At 33.6% G+C, this 21,991-nt stretch overlaps 1 protein-coding gene across 2 annotated transcripts in view; it reads left to right on the top strand.

Moving 5' to 3' along the window:
- lrp1ab (low density lipoprotein receptor-related protein 1Ab) overlaps window positions 1-21,991 on the top strand; it is a 236,023-nt gene that overhangs the window by 139,131 nt on the left and 74,901 nt on the right. For both annotated transcript variants that reach the window (XM_005162219.5, XM_021469971.2), the window contains exons 21-28: window positions 5,949-6,131; window positions 8,189-8,386; window positions 10,389-10,634; window positions 11,629-11,826; window positions 14,483-14,687; window positions 15,646-15,810; window positions 15,895-16,139; window positions 18,311-18,442. In XM_005162219.5, coding sequence (XP_005162276.1) covers window positions 5,949-6,131; window positions 8,189-8,386; window positions 10,389-10,634; window positions 11,629-11,826; window positions 14,483-14,687; window positions 15,646-15,810; window positions 15,895-16,139; window positions 18,311-18,442 — 1,572 coding nt within the window. The remainder of the gene's footprint in view (window positions 1-5,948; window positions 6,132-8,188; window positions 8,387-10,388; window positions 10,635-11,628; window positions 11,827-14,482; window positions 14,688-15,645; window positions 15,811-15,894; window positions 16,140-18,310; window positions 18,443-21,991) is intronic.

Genomic DNA, 21,991 nt, shown 5'->3' with positions numbered 1-21,991 from the left:
GTACAACAAATAATTTTTTTACAATTCCATTTGCTAAAATAATGAAAGAAAAACTCCTTTGATGTTATAGAAACTTTTAGAAAAAGGAAAAAAATAATGTTAGACTGAAAGCAGCCAGAGGAGAAAATAACAAATTTACTTTCAGCCCCTAAGAAACACCTTGCATAAGCGGTAATTCATTTTTGTAATTTGACGGAAAGATGATAGAATTCATACATAAATGCTTCTAAATGTTCATACATTTACTAAAAAAAACTAAATATTAAAAACTTTCAAAGATTTAAGATTATGATGACCATTAAATGCATCATACCAGTCTTGTAAAAAGGGTTCATTAGCAAACCCGATTAAAAAAGGTGAAATAATTTATCCTCTATGAGTGCAATTTCACCTCCTGAAAGGAATCACTTTTTTAGACTTATTTTTAATTTAAAAGAAAAATCTATGTTTTTTTATTATACTGGATCAGGTTTTATTTACCCTGTTTGTATTACATAAGCTGTCAGCATTTATTCTCTGAAGCTATTTTTGTGGTGTGGGCCTTCTTGAAGTGTCTCTAGATTTTGAGTGAAACCGCAATGACTAACGCAACCGTCAGGCACTTCATTAACTGGAGTAAATCACGATTTCGCAAACGGGCCTGTCATCTTTCCTCTTTTTGTGGCCTGTGGTGAAACACGTAAACCACAAGATCCTGAAGAATGTCTGAGAGGAGCGCAGGAGAGCGAGAGCAGTGTTAATGACTGCCGTCTCGAGGGATTAAACAAGCGCAGAGATGTCAGAACGCTTGACATAAGAGCTGCTCCGCTGTCCACACACACAAGCATTTTTGGGCATCGCTCTTGCTCCCCTTCTCTGTTCCTCTCCACATGTGCCATTCATGTTACTTCATCATTGTCAATGGGAGAGTACACCCAAAAATGATTTCATTCATTATTTTAAAAGTCATTTACTCTTCCTCAAGTGGTTCCAAACCTTCTGTTAAACACAAAAGAAGATATTTTGAAAAATGTTAAAATGGCTATCAACATTCCTCAAAATATCTTCCTTAGTTGTAAATCCTGATTTAAATATTTGAGAAATAATTCATTATTTCATAATTCAACTTGGGAAAGCAAACACTTTCTTTGACTAATAATTAATTTATAAGAGAAACCTATATTTGAATATATTCTATCAGTTTCTATTTTCCCCTCTCTTTGTATTACATAAGCTGTCAGCATTTATTCTCTGAAGCTATTTTTGTGGCCTGAACCTTTTTGTAGTATTTTTAGATTTTAAGCTTTTTGACTCTCAAAAAAGATTCATATTAAACAAAAAACAAGTCACTTAGGCTCAATCCCTTCTATTCTTTTTTTGTACCCCTACCCCTTCCCCTTCCCCTTGGCTCTTAAAACCGAGGGTGAAGAGGAAGGGCTTCAAAATTTACTCCTAAGGATTGGGACTGCACTACAGCTTCTGCACACATCATCATATGCCATCATGATCTCTTGCTTTATATGAGATCAGACGATCGCGACTGCTGTAATTATTCCAGCTGCTTTATTATTTAGTATTTATCGTCAGGAAATCACTGAAGGCATATATTATGTTATCATAACGATCCAATGTGACAATTAGATCGTTATACTGTGCATATAACACATCATCTATGTAAACGCATCAAAAACAATATTAACATTATAACAGACACTGTAAAAAGCCCATTCCCAGCCTCTAAACTTATCTGACAGGGTATTTGAGTGTCACCGAGTGTCAGAATGTTGTCTGACTACTATACAGAAGTTATAATTATGGATTATAAATCGCGAAATGTAGCTTTTTTTCTTTTCTTTTTTTTTTAAGCATCACGGTAAAACATGTACGCTGTTATGAATATTATAGAGCATTTGTTTGTTTGTTGTAAAAATTCGTAATAATGACAAAAAATACAAATTTGTAGATCTCCTTAACTCTGGGTGCAGCTATCCTACCGTTGTGGCAGGTGTATTCTGGGAAATTTTTCTACCCCTTGGTTTCGAGTGTGGTCCTCAAAAATCTTCATTTAAAGGGGAATTTACCCCTTCCCCTTAGCCCTACGCCTTCAAGCTAAAGACAATTAGGACACACCTTCCCCTTTAAGAGAACGCGCAAAATGAGGCGTAGGGGTAAAGGAAAGGGCTAAGGGGTAGAATTGTTTACAAACCTTCTGTTGAACACAAAAGATGATATTTTGAAATATGTTGGTTAGCATTTGTCTTCCTTGGTTGAAAAGAAAAAATACTGTAGGAGTCAATGCTCCAACATTTCACAAAATATCTTCTTTTGTGTTCAACAGAAAAAAGAAACTCAAATATAATGACACAAAATTACATTTTTATTTTCATTTTGGTATACTGTACCTGTCGAAACAACACCAAAGAAAATGCAAATAAAAAAGTTTTTTTTTCATTCACCTGCCCATTTTAAAAATTTGGGTTTTTTATTTGTTCTCTCTCTGGTGGAAAAAAAACATCCAAAATGTACATTTAGGTGTTTGTTTTATTGCTCTTTGTTGATATGTTTGGTAAATTTTCAATAACTGTGCAGACTTTTTTTCTCAAAGTTAGTTTTTCTCTTGCACTGAGACACAAATCTCGACTTACTGCAAGTAAACCTTCACATTCATATCTATATTCTGAAGGTTTTTACAGAGGGATTTGTTAATAAGTAATTTGTCTAATTATACACTTAGCGGACACTTTATTAGGTACACCTTACGGGGTCGGATTCCCTATTGCCTTCAGAACTGCCTTAATCCTTCATGACATAGATTCAACAAGGTACTGGAAATATTCCTCTGAGATTTTGGTCCATATTGACATGATAGCATCATACAGTTGCAGCAGATTTGTCGGCTGCTTATCCATGATGCGAATCTCCCGTTCCATCACATCCCAAAGGTGCTCTATTGGATTGACATCTGGTGACTGTGGAGGGCGTTTGAGTACAGTGAACAACTCATTGTGACAACTCATTGTCACAGTCAAGAAGCCAGCCTGAAATGTCACATGCTTTATGACTCATAAAGTGGCCGGTGAGTGTAAATAGTTATAATCTGCAGTAAATATGAAAAATGTATTTTTGTTTTGGCTGTGGCTTGTATTGAATTATAGACTGATAAAACATTCCCAAAATCCCATCCGTAGAACTACTCTGCCAAAAAAGAGAGAGAACTTTTAACCAATGTTCAGATTTTTGTGCTAGAAGTTCATTCTTAATGAAATAGTGTCTCATTTGCATATTGAAACAAATTATAACAAACTTAAAGTACAAAAAAGTTTGCACGAGGTAAGTCTGCAGATAACCATCTTTTTAAACTTAATTCACCTGCATTTCCTTGCAGTAATTGGTCAATTTTTGGCCGGGCCCTTTGGGGAAGTATGTTTTTGGGGTCTGGGCTTCTGTCCTTCACTTCTCTAATCCCCATGGCATGCTGCTGCTTAATAGACTCTCAGAATCAATGCAGCAGAACCAAGCCAGAGGCCTAATGAGAGTGCAGGGCCTTATGGGAGCCTGGTTTGTGGCTGTGTGAGGGATGTAGATGTGGTAGAGGACAAGCCTGCTTCAGTTGTGAAGGATAGATGGTTCATCATGTCATTGACTGGAAGTTTGCTGTAACTTAGTGTGGGAATGTTTGTTCAAAAGAATGATACGTTTGGTGCAAAAAAGTTGAAGGTGCTGTTACTTTTCAAGTTCATATTTGAAATCAATATGAAGGTTAATATTTAGACACATAGTATAGATAACTTTTTTTTGCAAGTTTGTTTTTAAAAAGAGATACAATTCACAATATCAGTAAACTTTCCAGCTTAAATTCTCTAATCAGGGATAAAAGAAGAAACACAAATTTCTTCATGACAGTAACAGAACAACATTTCCATCTTACATCATTTATACCAGCACTGTTTACAGAAGAAAATGGTGTGGAAGCAATATTTATGATAAAAATAGAAACGTTTTTTGTTGTTATTTTTAATGAAAATAATTAAAAACATGCTATTTACTTGTTAGGTTCAACTTTATTTTCAACTTAATTCTAGAGTACAAGTACGAAGCCAATGAAATTGAGTGAATCAGTGTAACTTGATTAAGCATTTATATATGTAAAAAAAGAGAGATTTTTATATCACATGACCCTAAATTAATAGGTTTTATAATGTGTTAGGATTGGACAATATTCCTAAAACAATATAACTTTTAAAATATGTGGAATTTGTTGGTAAAAATAAATAAATAATATGGTAAAAATAACCTTTAAACTTGTCCGAATTATCTTAAAGTCCCAATGAAACGGAAGCTGCGATCGTTATTTTTTTTTTCGTATTGTGCTGCAGTTCCCTAGAAAAACATAATTTAAAATGAGCAAGCTGTGGGCGTGGCTTGTTTTTTCTACCGTAGACTGAATGGATGTACTAAGGTAAGCATTTCATTCAGAAAGATCAGGAAAGCGGTTTTAAAAGAGTTATTACAACATAACAGACCTTGCCCATTATTTCAAAATTACATGATCTGATCATTTAACAAAAAAACAAACATGAAGTGCATTTTCAGATTTCAATTAAACAATTTTTCTTAATGACATGCTTTGAGAAATGAATTGTTCACCACAAAACTAGCAATAAGTTTTTACAAAATCATATAGTTAGTTTTGATTCCTTGGGGACTTTAAAATGTCTCAAATTTCAAAGACAAAATTTTAGTCCTCAAAAAGCCTTAAATTCACTCAAATATAGGGTCTTAAATCATGTTAAACAGGTCTTCATTTCTCTATGTACAAGTAAAGCTACCCAATCGGGCTGGCACTCAATCACCAATAATTCATCTCAAAACCTTTTTTGTTATATATTTAAGTTTTTTATTGCAAAGAGATACAATTAACAACAGCTCTTGGATATTTTTACAACCATTTTTTTCTAGTTAAATTCCCTATTCAGGAAAAGAAAACTAAAGCAACACATCCCTTTACATGATCCTCCATTAATACGAAACTATTTACAAAAGTAACCAGCCAATTAGAAAAAAATCTTAGTGTTTAGCCCTGTATAAGTCTAAAAATTCATAATGGTCATGAAAGGGTCTTAAAAAGTCTTAAATTTGATTTGAAGAAACCCACCGAAATTTCTGTATTAGCTGTCCATATTACTAATATAAAATTACATAGATTTATTTGCAATAAGAAATTTACAAATTATCTTCATGGGACATGATTTTTACGTAATATTCTAATGATTTTTGGCATAAAAAAAAATCAATAACCATTTTACAACAATCCAATAACCCAGAGAATGTATTTTTGACAATAACTAAAAATACATTGTATGGGTTATTGATTTATTATAAAATGACTATTGATATTTCTAGTTTATTTTTAGTTTTTTTTATTTGACAACTCAGTTATTTAAACATATTTATAAATAAATCTATACGTGTATATACTGTAATTGAAGAAAATCTGGGAAAATTAAAATGTTAAATGTAGCATAATAATTAAAACTATTCAAAAACACATTAAGTTTACAGTCAGACTTATGTATGGATATGAACTATGATGTCATTCAGGCCAGTTCACCCCAGCAGATCCCTGTTCTAGGACACACTTCTCTCTGTTTATGGGACAAGCGGTGGTTTTCCGCTTCCCCCGTCTCCTCTCAGACTCTGCCAGACGCGAACCTTTGCCATGAGGGAAAGCCTTTATGTCCGATGCCTAATGATGACCGTCACTGTGCCAGGCCTGGACCGCTGTTCATGAGAAAGTTTGCTTTGGATCAGAGTTCAGGGTGGTTGTGCCTCACACTAGTTCCACATTTTATCCTTGGGAACAGATTTTTTGACGTCAGGAAGCCGAGCGCTCATTATCGTCAAATAATAGGTTAATAATAGTGTTCTCATGACTGCATTGTGATTGGATTTTTTACTTTTTTTTGCAGCCACGCGGCCTCCCGGCGGTTGCCACACGGATGAGTTCCAATGCCGGATGGATGGTTTGTGTATTCCCATGCGATGGCGCTGTGATGGAGACACGGACTGCATGGACCTCAGCGATGAGAAGAACTGCGAGGGTGTCACGCACATGTGCGATCCTGCTGTTAAGTTTGCATGCAAGGACTCAGGTTAGTAGGTGTTTGTGCTGAATGTTCCTCACATTTATATTCACAGAAAACTAAAAAAATATTGATGATGCACCTTCACACATCTTGTATTCACCCATTTTTGTGTTTCCCCTTTAAATCATTTCACCTACCAATAAATATATTGATGATTTACTTTTCAATCTTCAGTGCTAATGCGTGTTTCTATTTCTATATATATATACACAGTTGAAGTCAGAATTATTAGCCCCCCTGAATCATTAGCACCCCTGTTTATTTTTTCCCCAATTTCTGTTTAATGGAGGGAAGATTGTTTCAGCACATTTCTAAACATAATAGTTTTAATATCTCATTTCTAATGACTGATTTATTTTATCTTTGCCATGATGACAGTAAATAATATTTTACTTAATATTTGTCAAGACACTTCTGTACAGCTTTAAATGCAAGTGACATTTAAAGGCTTAACTAGGTTAATAAGCTGAACTAGGCAGGTTAGGGTAATTGGGCAAGTTATTTTATAACGATGGTTTGTTCTGTAGACTATCGAAAAAATTTTTTTGCTTAAAGCAGCTAATAATTTTGTCCCAAAAATAGTTTTTAAAAAATTCAAAACTGCTTTTATTCTAGCTGAAATAAAACAAATAAGACTTTCTAGAAGAAAAAATTTCCTTGCTCTGTCAAACATCATTTGGGAAATATTTTTAAAAAAAGAAAAAAAAAGTCGAAAGGGGGCTAATAATTCTGACTTCAACTGTATATATGAAATAGTGTATATAAAAATAAAATTGTAATGTACTTACTATTTGCTGACTCTCAATTGGTTCCAAACCTTTTTGGATTAATTTCTTTTGTTGAACACAAAAGAAGATATTTTAAGGAAAAATGAAAACTGTAACAATTGACTTCCATAGTAAAAAACAAATAGTATTAAAGTCAATGGTTACAGGTTTTCAACATTTTTCAAAGTATCTTCTTTTTTGTTCAACAGAAGAAGAAAAACTCGTAAAGATTTCGAACCACTTAAATCTGAGTATGTGGTGAGTAAATTTTCATTTTTAGGTGAACCATCTTTTTAATGAAAAATCATCCAAACTAGATATGAATTTCTTACTTCAGCTGAAGAAAAATCTATGCTTTACAGTAAAACATTCCAGAATATTGTGGAAATGCTTGATACAAACAAATGAAGTTGGCATTTCATTAAAGGGTCTAAAATTCATATTTAGACAACTTCAATATAATCTGTATGACCCTGTCTGACTTTTCCAGCAAAATCTATAATTATTTTAACTAAAAATTCACCAATGAATGTAGAGAAGCGAAAATATTCAGGTTGGTCTCTTAATGTTTTTTAGATCTGTGTACATATACACATTCAACACTGTGTCTTTCACAACCTCTTGTGAACAAAGTCTAAATTCTAAATGTGCATCCTAATATGTCACGACAATCATATGGAGCACTTTGAAACTACCTAAAAATGGATCGTCATTCTCAAAAGTTATCCTGTTCAATTTCATTTGAAGGAAAAAAATTTTGATATGTTTTCCTCTAAAATTGTGGCAGAAATAAGGCACATACCTCTATAGTTTCTTTTGGAAAGCCATTTGTTTTGTTATGAAATAAACAAAAAGCTGTTATTTTGGGTTAGTTATGTGTTTATGTTACAAACATCTGACTTTGCTGATGCTTTAGTTTGCAATATTGTAGTTAAATTTCCAAAAAATGAGATAGTTTACCCAAAACTTAAATTTCATCATTATTTGCTCTTTTTGTACTCACTCTTCCAGTCATATATTTGCATTTTTTTCTACTGTTGAAGATAAGTGAAGATAATCAGAGGAAAGCTGTAAACCTGTAACCATTGACATCCATAGTATTTGTTTTCACTGCTGTGGAACTCGATAGTTACATGTTTCTAACATTCTTCAAAATATCTTCTTTCTGGATCAGCATTAAAAAAAACAACAATTAAAATGACTAAATAGTTAGTAAATTTTCATCTTTGGCTGAACTATCCCTTTAATAGAAACTATTTAGCAAAATAATCTGACTTTTTTGTGTGTGTGTTTTAGCTCGTTGCATCAGTAAAGCCTGGGTGTGCGACAGGGACAGTGATTGCGAGGATAACTCCGATGAAGAAAACTGTGAGGCTCTGGAGTGCAAGCTCTCCCATCACGTTTGTGCCAGTAATGACTCCATCTGCCTTCCTCCTGAGAAACTGTGTGACGGGAAGGATGACTGCCCTGATGCCTCAGATGAGAAGCTTTGTAGTAAGGCACACACACGCTTCACAAACAAGGCCACTTTTAAATGTGTTGGGTGCAATTTGTGTCATTTGAAATTCAAAGATTTAGGCTCAGTAATATATTTAATTAATTAAACTTTTTTTTTTCACCTTTGCTTCATTAAATTGATAAACAAATATATTTTTATAATGTTACTAAAGGTTTTATTTTAAATAAGTGGTGTTTCAACCTACTCTTCATCAAGGAATCGTTAACATGCGTTTACATATTTTTACATTGATAACAATAATATTTTCACATTTTTCACTTTCAATAAGAGTTTCTTGAGCACCAAATAGTCAGTTTAGAATGATTGTGAAAGGATGGTGTTATCATGCAAAACTTTAATAAATTAATAATGATTTAATAATAACTTTAATAATAATAATAATAACTATTATTATTTTTTTAAATAATAATAAATTAAATAAGTGAATGAATTTATAAAAATAATAATAAATTACATGAAATGTGCAGAAACTAATTTTAAAAACTATGTATTAAGTAACTCTATATATATATATATATATATATATATATATATATATATATATATATATATATATATAAAACTATATTTTAATAACTTTATATTAAAATCTTACAAACCTCAATGTTTTAAACAATGTAGATTATCATATAGAGACAATCTATAGTCTCTACAGCTTCAAGCTCCATAAACGTCATATATATACATGTACACTACCTGACAAAAGTCTTATTGTCAATCCCAGCAACAAATAATATCTTGACTTCCAGTCGATCATTTGAAAAAGTGTCAGAAGGTAGATTTTTCTGTCGAATCATCTGTTGAGCTGCATTCCAATCATCACAAATACTGCTGAAGACTTATTGGAACCCGCATGGGCCCAAGATTCTCATAGAAATCAGTCAAGTTTGGTGAAGGAAAAAATCATGGTTTGGGGTTGCATCCAGTAAGGGGTGTGTGAGAGATCTGCAGAGTGAATGGCAACATCAACAGCCTGAGGTGTCAAGACATTTGTGTTGCCTGTTACATTACAAACCATAGTAGAGGGTAAATTATTCAGCGGGGTAGTGCTCCTCATACTTCAGCCTTCACATCAAAGTTCCTGCAAGCAAAGAAAGTCATGGTGCTCCCGGATTGGCCAGCCCAGTCACCAGAGATGAACATTATTGAGCATATCTGGGGTAAGATGAAAGAGGAGGCATTGAAAAGGAATCCAAAGAATCTTGATGAGCTCATGGGAGTCATGCACAATATTAATTCTTTTTCCACTGCAGCATGACTTTTTCAGTATATTCTATACTGATCATTATTTCTGTTAGGTGACAAGACTTTTGTCTAAGCAAAGTCAGACCTTACTGCCTCATTAAATAATTAAAAATCAAGACATGATCATATATTTTTAAATAAAATAAGTGCCATCTAGAGGCATTTGCTTTTCAAATAAGCCACTTCTGATACCAAATGATCAACTAAACGTCAAGTTATTATTTGTTATTTATACATCCGTACAAATTAAAAATTTAATTAAAAAAAATTAAATTCTAGAAGATTGGTTCCAAGTGATTTGTTCTCACTATTTTGTATAACAGCTCCAGAAGTCTTGATGATACAGTCCAGAAGCCATACGGACTGCTTTTTATATAATTTCATTTCATTTAGCCTTTTATGGATCTCGACCGCCCACAGATCTGGTAAAAGATGATTTAAAAGCTTAGATATTGTTGTGTTCCAAGAACGAATGCCATGAGGGTGAGTAAATAATTCCCCAACTGTCATTTTTGTGAAAGCTATTCCTTTAAATCTTTCACAGTTTGCACAAAGCTAACTCGACTTGTGTTTCCCATTAGCGTGAGACGCACACAAATTTCAGGCTCGGATTCAAATAAAATAAGAATGTTCTCTCCATTGTTTATTTCCTTTTTTGTTCAACAGTCTTGTTACTCACAAACACCCTTTCAATCCCGACTTTCCCTTCTGTCTCTTTCTCTACTCTCCTAGATCTTTGCACGGTGGAAAATGGAGGCTGCAGCCATAACTGTACCATCGCTCCCGGTGAGGGCGTCCTGTGCTCCTGCCCAGCTGGCATGGAGCTGGGTACTGACAACAAGACCTGCCAGATCCAGAGCTTCTGCGCCAAGCATCTGAAGTGCAGCCAGCGCTGTGTGCAGGAGAAGGCCACAGTCAAGTGTGCTTGTTATGAGGGCTGGGCACTCGGGCCTGATGGAGAGAGCTGCAAGAGCACGGGTAAGAAAGAAAAATTATTGATGTATTACAGTATCCCTGTTGTTTTCATTGATTTTTCATTCAGGATTTTTGTATATTTTTATATAAAAATGTATGTGTTTTATATTGTATCTTCATATAGTAGATCACAGAAGTGCTCAAACTGTTGAACCAATCTGCAGTTTCAAAGGGCTTCAAATGATCCTAGCTGAGTAATACTGTTGGGGTCTTACCTTATAGCTAAACAATCTGTCATTTTCTAAAAATAAAAGATAAAAAAGTGTTCCTCAGCTAGAACCATAGGTTTTTTTAATCAAATTTTTTTATGGACAAAATCCTGAATTTTTTTTCTTTGCTTTTTTTTTCCCCAAAAGCATATTTTGAAGACATGTACATTTAATTCATATAAAGCACATATATTTTTGTATTCCAAAACAAATGCCATGAGGATGAGTAAATAATTCCCTTTTAGTTACTTTTTATTCCCTTAATAATTACTTTTCATTTCATTATCATTTTTGCAATTTATTTATTATTTTTAATTGATCTTGTCTTGTCTTGTGACTTTCTGGACTTTGTGAATTAGAACCAATTTAAAACATTATCTATAGTATATGACGTCTAAATCTGCCATCTCACTGTTACTTTTTCAATATATCTTTGTTGAAATAAATGCAGTGATGGAGAACATTAAGATACTTTTGAAAGTATTTACAAATTGATATTGACCATGACACTTTATTCACTCCAGAAAGGAGAAAAACTAAAAGCTGCACAAAAGACAAATTCATAAAAACATATGTGAATGAAAAAAATCAGTGCAGAGGTCATTTGGAGAACTTTTTGCTAATTATTTAATCATGTTTTGTCTTTTGTGGAGCTGTACGTCCAACAGATTTGTTGAAGAAGATTTAAATGGATAGATTTTTGTTGTGTTCCAAATTGTAATTTTTTGTTCTGTCTTGTGGCTTTCTGGACTGAAAAAATGACATATTTTCCTGTCCTTGTTTTTTAGATCCATTCAAGCCCTTCATCATCTTCTCCAACCGACATGAGATCCGTCGGATTGACTTGTACAAGGGTGAGTTCAGTGTGCTGGTGCCAGGACTGCGCAACACCATTGCCCTGGACTTCCACTTCAACCAGAGCTCCCTCTACTGGACCGATGTGGTAGAAGACAAGATCTATCGGGGAAAGCTGTCAGAAAACGGAGGTAAATTAGTGTTCTAGAAATGTCCTGCAAGAGTGGATGTTCCTAAACCAAAATGATCGCTGTTTATTCTTGGTAAAATTAAGCTTACAGCTACATGCTGTCAATTGCAATAGGTGATATCACAACTGATGACTTTGCTTATTAATTTAAAATAAAAAAATATTATTTAGAAGTATATTGGTTTAAAAGATGCTATGTTTTTCTTACAGTACATGTTTAAATTAAAAGTATATAGCATCAATGTTTTAATCTAATTGTTAAGAAAATGAAACAAATACATTTTTAAAGTTAACAATAAAGTTTGGGGTAAAGGAACTTCAACTGTATTCTCTTCTTTTAAAGCTTCGCATCAGCTTTGTTGTTTTTCAGTGTTTTCCCACATTGTTCTGTTTCTTTCAGCATACCAATGTAGTCAGTAATTATTACAACTGCTTTTGGTTCACAAAACCACAGCGTGTGTCTAACTGAGGCTGTGTGTGATTCTAGCACAGGATCTCTCTGTCTTTACCCATTTGACTCATTCCTAGTTTGCGTGACTAAAGGCAGAGTAAAAGTAAAGTGTCAGAAACACCATGCTGCTTCCAAACACACACCTACCTCTCTCTGAACAGCTCTTTCCATAGATACGATACCACTGTCCAAGTTCTAGATCCCTGCTGTCGTCTTTGACAGAGTAAAAATATGGCTGTAAAGGCTGCCAGCGCTAAAACAAAGTAACAAAGTGTTGTTTCTCAACCCCCGTCTGAGAAGCTTTGCTGTTTCCAGCCCAACAGAAAGCTGTTCTGGACCTTTAATTACTGCTCTGTATGAGTGTCTCTCTCTCTCACACAGATCAGAGAACTGCTAGCCTTGATTGAGAATGATTTTTTCTTTTCCTTTTTCTTCCACATGGCTGTAGCTCAGTGTGGGGGAATATTTATTGCAGCTTCGACTTGTATGGCTTTCAGCCTGGAAGCAATCAAATGATTTTTTTTATTCAATATACTAACTTTTGGCAAAAAAGCTTCTAGTTTGCAGTTTTCTATTTTAAGGAGGCTGTTTGATGCTATTGTAAAATGCATGAAAATACCTATTTTATTTGTATTTTTTTAGAACAAAACTTTTACCTGCACTTACAGATAAATAACAGACTAACAGTAAAAAGACTAAGCATTATATGTGAAGACTAAGCATGATATGATTTTAATACCTTTTTTAATTTTTATTTATTTTTTTCAGTGTGAAATTGTAGCTTTTTCATTTTCATTTATTTTTCCATTTGGTCTACCTTTACAGCAAGTAAATTTAAAAATTGTTTTAAGGATGAATAATGTAATAATGTTACATTTAGACTTTATCAAATATCATAATACTAGTGTTTGATTAAATACACATTTTTATGTACATTGTTATGTTTACAAGTATTAATGTTCATTATTATTAGCAAATTTATCATTTATATTTACGCTACAATACTGTGACCTATTTAATTTGTAGTAGGTAAAAAGATTAACTTACACTGAAGTGTTTTATAAACTACTGGTCAAACGTTTGGCATCAGTACAATTTTTAAATGTTTTAAAATAAGCTTATCGTGCTTACAAAGGCTTAGGGTTGAGCGATGTTGACCAATTTGGCATTGTACGATGTCTAATGTGAAACATCGCAATGAACAATGGCATCGTCGTCGTAGGCTGCGATGAATTAATTATTTATAATTATTTTATTAATTCATTACAAATTAATTAATTGTAGCCTACAGTTTCAACTACCTGACCCGCATGGTCTTTACCCATAACCAAGTTACACACACATTGCCACCTGTCAATCAATATTTCTGCGCAACTCTGGCATGAATAGGCAGAGTGAGCTGTGTCATTGTAATAGCGTCGACAAACTTAGTTGGTAAAAAAAGGTGCACAACCAACAGTATTCAAGGTTTTTGCTAAAATTACTAAGTACAAGCATAAAAGTGAAAAATTGAAGCAGTGTACTGACACAGCGACACATTGCCTAATAAATTCAGTAGACAAGATAGAGATGAGATGAATTAAATATCAAGTTTAACAACTATAGTGAGACCCGAACCAGCAGTGCATCCTTGATAAACTGTCTGACGGTCACTGCTCTCTGGGGTTGTGTGCTTTAAGCACCTTCTGATTGATGGAGCAATGATGGCATTGTGTATTGACCCTATCGTACCAAGGCTGCATTTAACTCATCAAAAAATGCAATATAAATTGTAAAATTGTGAAATGTTATTGCACTATAAAAAAAATGTTCAAAAGGACTTTTATAATCTAATTTAATCATTTATTCCAGTGATTTTAAAGATGAATTTTTAGCTTCATTACTCCAGAATGAAGATCCTTCAGAAATCACTCTAATATTAATTATTATTATTATTATTATTATTATTAGTATTATTAGTATTTTTAATGGTAATGGTAATAGTAATAAAAGAAATGACTGCAGTATTAATTTTATTTGAAACTACATACATTAAGTTTGCATTTACTTAAAATTTTAACAAATATTTAACAATTTAACTTTTTTTACATTTAATAAATGCCACCTTGATGAACACAATGAAAATAAAACAATAAAACTGGCCCCTGACTTTTGACCGGTAGTGTGTATATATAAATATATAAATTTTCCATGTCTTGTGTTTCAGCTCTGACCAGTTTTGAGGTGGTGATCCAGTATGGTTTGGCCACCCCAGAGGGATTGGCAGTGGACTGGATTGCGGGAAACATCTACTGGGTGGAAAGTAACCTGGATCAGATCGAGGTGGCCAAGCTGGATGGTACCATGCGCACAACCTTACTAGCTGGAGAGGTGGAGCATCCACGTGCCATTGCACTCGACCCAAGAGATGGGTAAAACACATTCAGCCTTTTGATGTTGTTTTTCAATGATATTAATGACAGAATAACATTTTTAAGTATAGAGTCATTAAAAGACATTCAAAGACTCTCATCATCTTATTGCAAATGCCTAAGAGCTGTGTTTGACTCAAAAAGAACAAGTTGACATGTTGCTATAAAAGAGCTGCACTGTATTTTCAGTCATGCAGTACCATTATTTCTGTTACAAAAGTCACATAAGTACTCTGATAAAGTGAGTAAATTGAGTCATTGAATCATTCAAGTGATTTGCTCAAAAGCACGGATTCATCCAGCAATGAAGAAACTGCTTAATTATCTGTAATTTTATCCTTAATTTAAGAGATTAATTCAAAAGCATTGTTTATTTGCAGAACTACAAGTCTATGTTCGTAAATATTGAATCGTTAACTCATTAAAATTCCCACAAAAGCACTCATTTATTCAGTAATGAAGCAATTGAAGTCTTGATTGAGTCTTTAAATAATTAATTCAACAGATTTATTCAAAACTACTGATTCATTCCTTTAATGACGCAACTCTCTTTTTGTATGAGTTATTGAATCATCATGTAAAGAGATGTGTTCAGAAGCACTGATGCATCCAGTAATGAAGTAAATTGAGTTAATTGTTAAGTTCAGATCTACTGATTTATTGAATTGAAATCTTCGAGATGGTCATTAAATCATTTATTTGAAAGATCCAGCAGTAAAGCAAATGAAACCTTTATTAGAGGGTGAGTGAGTCATTGAATCATTCATTCAGGACTTTTTTCAAATCACTATTTTATTCAGTAGTAGTCAATACAGAGTTCCTTTAATGAGCAAGTAATTAAGTTATTTATGAGTTGTTGTTTTTTTTGTTCGTTAACTGGGATCTTTATTTTAAGCAAACAAGCAAAAAAAAACTAAATAAAAAAAGATGCTGGTACAAGTAATGTCTCTTCTTCCAGAATTCTGTTCTGGACAGACTGGGACGCGAGCTCACCCAGGATAGAAGCTGCATCTATGAGTGGGGAGGGTCGTCGCACTATTCACAAAGAGACTGGGATTGGTGGCTGGCCCAACGGCCTCACTGTTGACTACCTCGAGCGCCGTATCCTGTGGATTGATGCCAGGTATGCACACTTTATTGCTACTAACATATGAAGTAACATACATAATGTGATGTATGCGATTTTTCTAAAAATGAACATCTTTAGATCTGATGCCATCTACTCTGCTGCTTATGATGGTTCGGGCCTGATCGAGGTGCTGCGAGGTCATGAACACTTGTCTCACCCTTTCGCCGTCACCCTGTATGGAGGAGAAGTGTACTGGACAGACTGGCGAACCAACACTCTGGCGAGGGCCAACAAGTGGACGGGACACAACGTGACTGTAGTCCAGAGAACAAACACTCAGCCGTTTGACCTTCAAGTATTTCATCCATCCAGACAACCTCAGGGTGAGAAGCAGCAGGAGTTGGTTAAAAAAAAATACATTGAAATAAAGACGGCTCTTTATTTGCACATGTTTTGCTTAGGAATGCCCATTTGTGTTAATTTTGCTAACCGACAACCACTGCTCGTTAATCGAATATTAACCATTAATTGGTTTAAATTATTATTTAATTAAAAAAATAAAATTGTGTCTATTTTGTTTCTGACACATAAATATTGCATAAAATACTGATTTATTTTACATCGCGAAGATATTAACAACAGAACATTTTCAAGCACCTGCAGTTTTTCCAACATCATAGAAAAAAAAGAATAAACTAAATAAAAATAATAAAATAAACAGTTCTGCCCTAGATATATTTCACTTAAATGACGAATTTAGATTAAAAAACAAAAAACACTGACTGATCCTTTTTAAGAACAGCCATAGGTTGTTTTTTCTGTATGTTTTTTGTCTTCCGTCAAATAATAATAGGGGGCTACCTTAAAGCGAGCGATCCATGGAAAATAAGCATTTAGTTAATGCCCTGCTGCTATAATTATACCACAAAACCTTTTTACATTTAAGTACAAAATCATTATTTTAAAGATTATGTCTTGAGTGTCTGGTTCTACTTTCTGAGCTTCAGCTTTTTTTTTTCCTCTCACTCGCTGTTCATGAGCGCACGCATGTAATGACAAACAATGACAACGCGCGCGTATGTTGACTGTTTGTAAACAGTTTTGTTTTGTACATATGATATTGCATTAATTTGCATGCATGTTTTATAAGCTGTAAAATAAATGCCTGTTTGGAGTTATCATTATGCAAAAATCAGGAAAATCTTTGGATTTGTTTGATTCGTTTAAAAATGCAATTTAAAAATGAATATTTTATAAAAACACTTAATAACTGTAATTTTATCAGCATCAGAGGCGATCAGCATCAGCGCTGGTTTGGCTGCATTATTCAACTTCCGTTTTGCTATTCTGGCAAAATATGTCTGTAGGCATGTTTGGTTGCATGTGTTACCGTCCCGCAAATTAACAAATATTTGTTGCAGTTGCACATTTCGGGGCAGATCACAGCGAACACGATTTTACGTTCCAAAAACACGAGATGCATCACACTGCCTTTATCTTGTTGATAAGAAATAAAAGTGTGAGGTGCTCTTTTTTTATGTCACTAGGCGACGACTGAATCTGCTAGGTATTGATTGTGCAGAAGTCTCACTTTTTATGTTGTTATAATTGTACTATTTAATAATATCGTAAAATTTAAGATTTGTATATTGATACAGCCCTGGATAACTTTAAACAGTGGGCAAAAACGTGAGGAGCGCATAAGCAGTGTGCAAAACACTTGCGGGCGTTAGTAAACTATTAAAAAGATGCCCCTCTCAATGCAAAAAGTGCATTCGGTGTGATCAGCCCCTTATGCAGCCAAACTTAAAAAATTGAAAGTTTGATACCAATACCGATAATACTAATACCATCAATCGGTTAAAAACGCACCCTTTTAGTTAACGGTTAATCGGTTATTTTGAGCATCCCTATTTTGTTCCATCTGTAAGCATTGCAAATGGAACAAAATCTTTGAATGAATCTTTATTAATCTTTTAAGAAATATTCACAAATTTAAAATCTTTAGTTAACATAACTGCTGTTATGTTAGCATTTTAAAGATGTATTAAATCAGTACAGTACAATCACGATTAGAAGGTTTGTTTTTGGAGCATAATGTAATAGGAATATAAGTACTAAAATTATTGTATCTAAAAAAATTACAGCTAAATAGAAATGTAAAAATAAAGAACACTGCGAGAACCAAACAACACATTTCTTAAAACTTTAGATAAAAATAAAAATTTTAATAAAAAAATTCAAATTAATTTAAATTAAAGGGTAGTTTAATATATTAATAAATGTTATGCAGCACCCTGATTTTATATATATATATATATATATATAGTAGTTTAAATTAGTATAATTTAAAGATTTCTGTGAATGTGTCTGTGAATAAATGGCTAATTTATTTATTTATTATTATAATTTTTTTGTAAGCTGATTTGTCATCTCTGCTTTTTTTCTCACAACAATGTAATATTAATTTATATAATTAATTTATATGTGACTTATATTTTGCAAAATGCTAAATAAAAATAACACTAGTTAACATGCACTTCTTTCTTTGCAGCTCCCAACCCATGTGCAGCAAATGACGGGAAGGGTCCATGTTCTCACTTGTGCCTCATTAACTACAACCAAACGTTCTCCTGTGCCTGTCCACACCTCATGAAGCTCAAGGCAGACAAACACACCTGCTATGGTAGGCTGCTGGATCCAATCAAATCTCATGTTTTTTTTTGTTTCTTGCTGGAATACCGATTCTCTAATTACAGAGTACAGCACAGTATATTATGTTACCCATGACCTTGGCATTGCAAGCAACATTCTCTGCTGTTTGAGCCTCGGGAACAATATGACTAATGTACCTTGTGATGAAAAAAAATAGTTGGCAATATTCCATGATAACCATTTCAATCAAAATACATCACATGATCTCACTACGCTTTATCCATCAAGTGCTACTATAGCTGCTCCATATAAATAATTTTCATTTTAATCCAACGTAATGGAAGATCGAATCCAATTTATTTTATTATACAGAAATACATGTAGACGTATATTTAATATTGCGGATTTTACCTGTAGATATATGCTAGTAAGTTATTTCAAACAAGTCCTAAGTCTGTAGTTCAAACTTGAGTGATTAGGAAGCTTATTTATGGTTTAATGTATTTATATATATATATTTTTTTTTCCAGATTACCAACTGAAATAATAAAAAGTAAAAAAACAAAATCAGCTAAAGACGAGATCAAATAATTAATTTAAAATTTAATATAAAAAAAAATTACCTACAATCCAATTAAAAACTTGTGGAAACTTTAGTCTCATTTGCTATTTCACGTTTTATTCACTCTATTACTTTGTGTTTGTTTACTAGGAATTTCTAATAGAAAGTTGTGTAAATCTGGAGTTCAGATTTGAGTAATTAGTAAGCTAATTTGCACCATACAGTCCTTCTTGCAGGGTCTTGTTTGTGTTAGCATATAGTTATTAGCATTTCAGTATTACTTCACCTTAAATGTTCATCCGTTAGTATGTTTGTTAGTCAATTTATGAGAGGTGTGCTTCAGCACTGCCGATGGCCACGGCGAGGGCTATGCGTCCATGCATAGGCTACGTCGTACAGTAGCATATGCATGCGCTTGACGCAGAAGTATAAATCAGGCTTAAAGGACCGTTCACACCAGCATGCTTTTTGCTCTGTTTTTCATTGACATTTAACACCTAATGACTAAACAAAGGGCGCTAATGTGATTGTGCAAAACGCCAGCCATAAAAGTGTCATTTTTAAAGAAACCCCTCATGTTCGTTTTTTTTTTTTTTTTTGACCCGCCACATCAAAAACTTTTCCACCAATCAGATTGCCACTTTTGTTCAAGTGCCTGGAGCTACTGAAGTAACAGTAAACACTATTAATCGACATTCAAGCACAAAACAGTGCTGGTGATTCCACTTTCACTTTCATTCATTGAACAAAATGATGCACAGAGGCAAGATTGTGGAGCTTCTTTTTTATTAGTGTCTGAACACAAAGAGCTGTATGATAACCGCAACCACAATAATGTCAGTAGGAGTGGAGAGTAGCAAATAGTATTTGATGGTGAGTTTAATTTCACTTTTCATCATTATTTGCAAGTTCATTAAACGCCAACTAATGTCAGGGGGTGGTTTTGCGTGTTCACTCTATTTAACACCAATGAAAATCACCTGCTTTCGAATGTAGAAAAACATCTCAATAAACTAAAAGCAAAAACAAAGCAAAAACAAAAGTGTCCCGGTGTGTACAAGCCTTTACATTAGTGTCACTGAATAATTATTGTAGTTTTTATTAATCATTTTATTCTGTCTTTTTATTTTTTGTGGTTTAATATATTTATTTTTTGTTTGTTTGTTTGTTTTTCAGATTATTAGCTGAAATTGTAAAAAGTAAAAAACTAAATCAGCTAAAGACGTGATCAAATATCATTAAATATAATAATCTAGTCCAATTAATAACTTGTGGAAACTTTAGTCTTATTTGCAGTTTCATGTTTAATTCACTCTATTACTTCCTGTGTTTGTTTACTATGAATTTCAGATATAAAGTTATTTTTACCCCTTATTTCAGTAACTTTTCCATTTACTATGTTTTTAAATGATCTAATTCTTAACTCATTCTTGAGGACAGGTTGTAAACAATTTTCGACACATCCTTCTTTCAGATTCCTCTCACGTTAGCAATAGATCCCTCAGTGTTGGGTGTTTTTCTTGCTCTGGCTCAGAGTATGTCTGCGCTCTTGTGTGGGCTGTAAATCTCGTTTTAGAATCAAGAAAAGAGCAGCGTGGCATGTCTTGCCGCCCAGATGCAGGATCCGTGTTTAGTATTCAGCAGCACAGCCTTTATTCTGACTCTGAGGAGAGCAGGGTGATTGGAGGAAAGACCTGTAGCTGCACTGATGAATTAACACTGATGTTAGAGAGTGGAAAATGCTTTTAGGTTCTGCGTTCTCTCTTCAGGCTAATCAGTGTGGAGAAAACACATCAGCATTTTAGACAAGACCGTAGTCTCCATTAATCATGGTAAATAAATAAATGAAGGCTGCATTTGATTGATTAAACGTATAGTAAAAATAGTACTGCTGTGATATATTATTAGCTTTTGAAAGAACTGTTTTCTATTGAAATATATTTTAAAATGTCACTTAATGCTTTGAAGGCAATTCTGCATTTTTGTAAATACTATTCTTCAGTCTTCCATGTCACATTATATGTATGTTGCTTTGTTAGTTTTATGATCATGACAAAATTAATTATGTGTTTTTTTCTGCTTCTTTTTTGTTGTTGTTGTTTGATGAATCCTGAAAAAAAGTCATGGTTTTCTTAAAAATATAAAGCTTATATAAGGATGTGTATGGTTTTGATCATATAAATGATCCTCAAACATTTGCCTCAAACCAGGGTTATTATACGTAGTTAAAGGTGCAGTAGGTGATCTGCCAGAGTGCTAGCATCAGCATAATAGCTTAGAAATTTTCAATCCCTCCCCTGTCGTCCAAAGTCACGCCTTCTTAAGTCATGAACGCGCACCTATTAGATATAACACTAGATCATGTCATTCACCAGTTTGAAAACTTTATAAAGACAAACACTTAATCGAGCACAGTTGTCGACAGGCTTCAAGAATCAAAATCAAACTTTACCTCAGTAAAGCTGGTTAGGCGGAAAAGCACATTCACTTATGTTTTGTTATTAAACTAAATCAAAATAATATCAGAAAATAGGAGTGCTAAAAACAGAAATACCCTGTCTTCCTTTTACATTACACTTACATTACCTAGCCAACAAGTGACTTTTCATTTTCAACTGTGCTCGCTCATCCTCAAACATCGCTTGTTTTCATTTCCTTTAACACTTGAACAACTTAGGTCTATTTAACTGACTATATTATTGATGATGTAAAAGGTACTTTATGAACTTGAAAATAGCCAATCTTTTGTTTTCAGTGGCTGAACAACACCCATTCATAAACAAGAACACAATCTACATCAGCTTTGCGTGGCTAAAATACTTTTAAAACAGACCTGTTTAAAAGTAATACTTCAGCCGTGGTGTCATCCTTCAGGTTGTTGTTTTGAACTGCATAACGACATTTCCTTCCAGCAATCAAAAGTAGTTCTGATATTGATTCAGGGTTTAGAAAAGTTTCCGAATTTTTGGCAGAAGCCCTTTCAAAAGCAATCTTTCTTTTCATGGAAACAAGGCCACG

This window comes from Danio rerio, chromosome 23 (genome assembly GCF_049306965.1).
Source record: "Danio rerio strain Tuebingen ecotype United States chromosome 23, GRCz12tu, whole genome shotgun sequence".
NCBI lineage: Eukaryota > Metazoa > Chordata > Actinopteri > Cypriniformes > Danionidae > Danio > Danio rerio.
The sequence above is the reverse complement of the archived record's forward strand: the minus strand, read 5'-3'. Positions and strand labels throughout refer to the sequence as shown.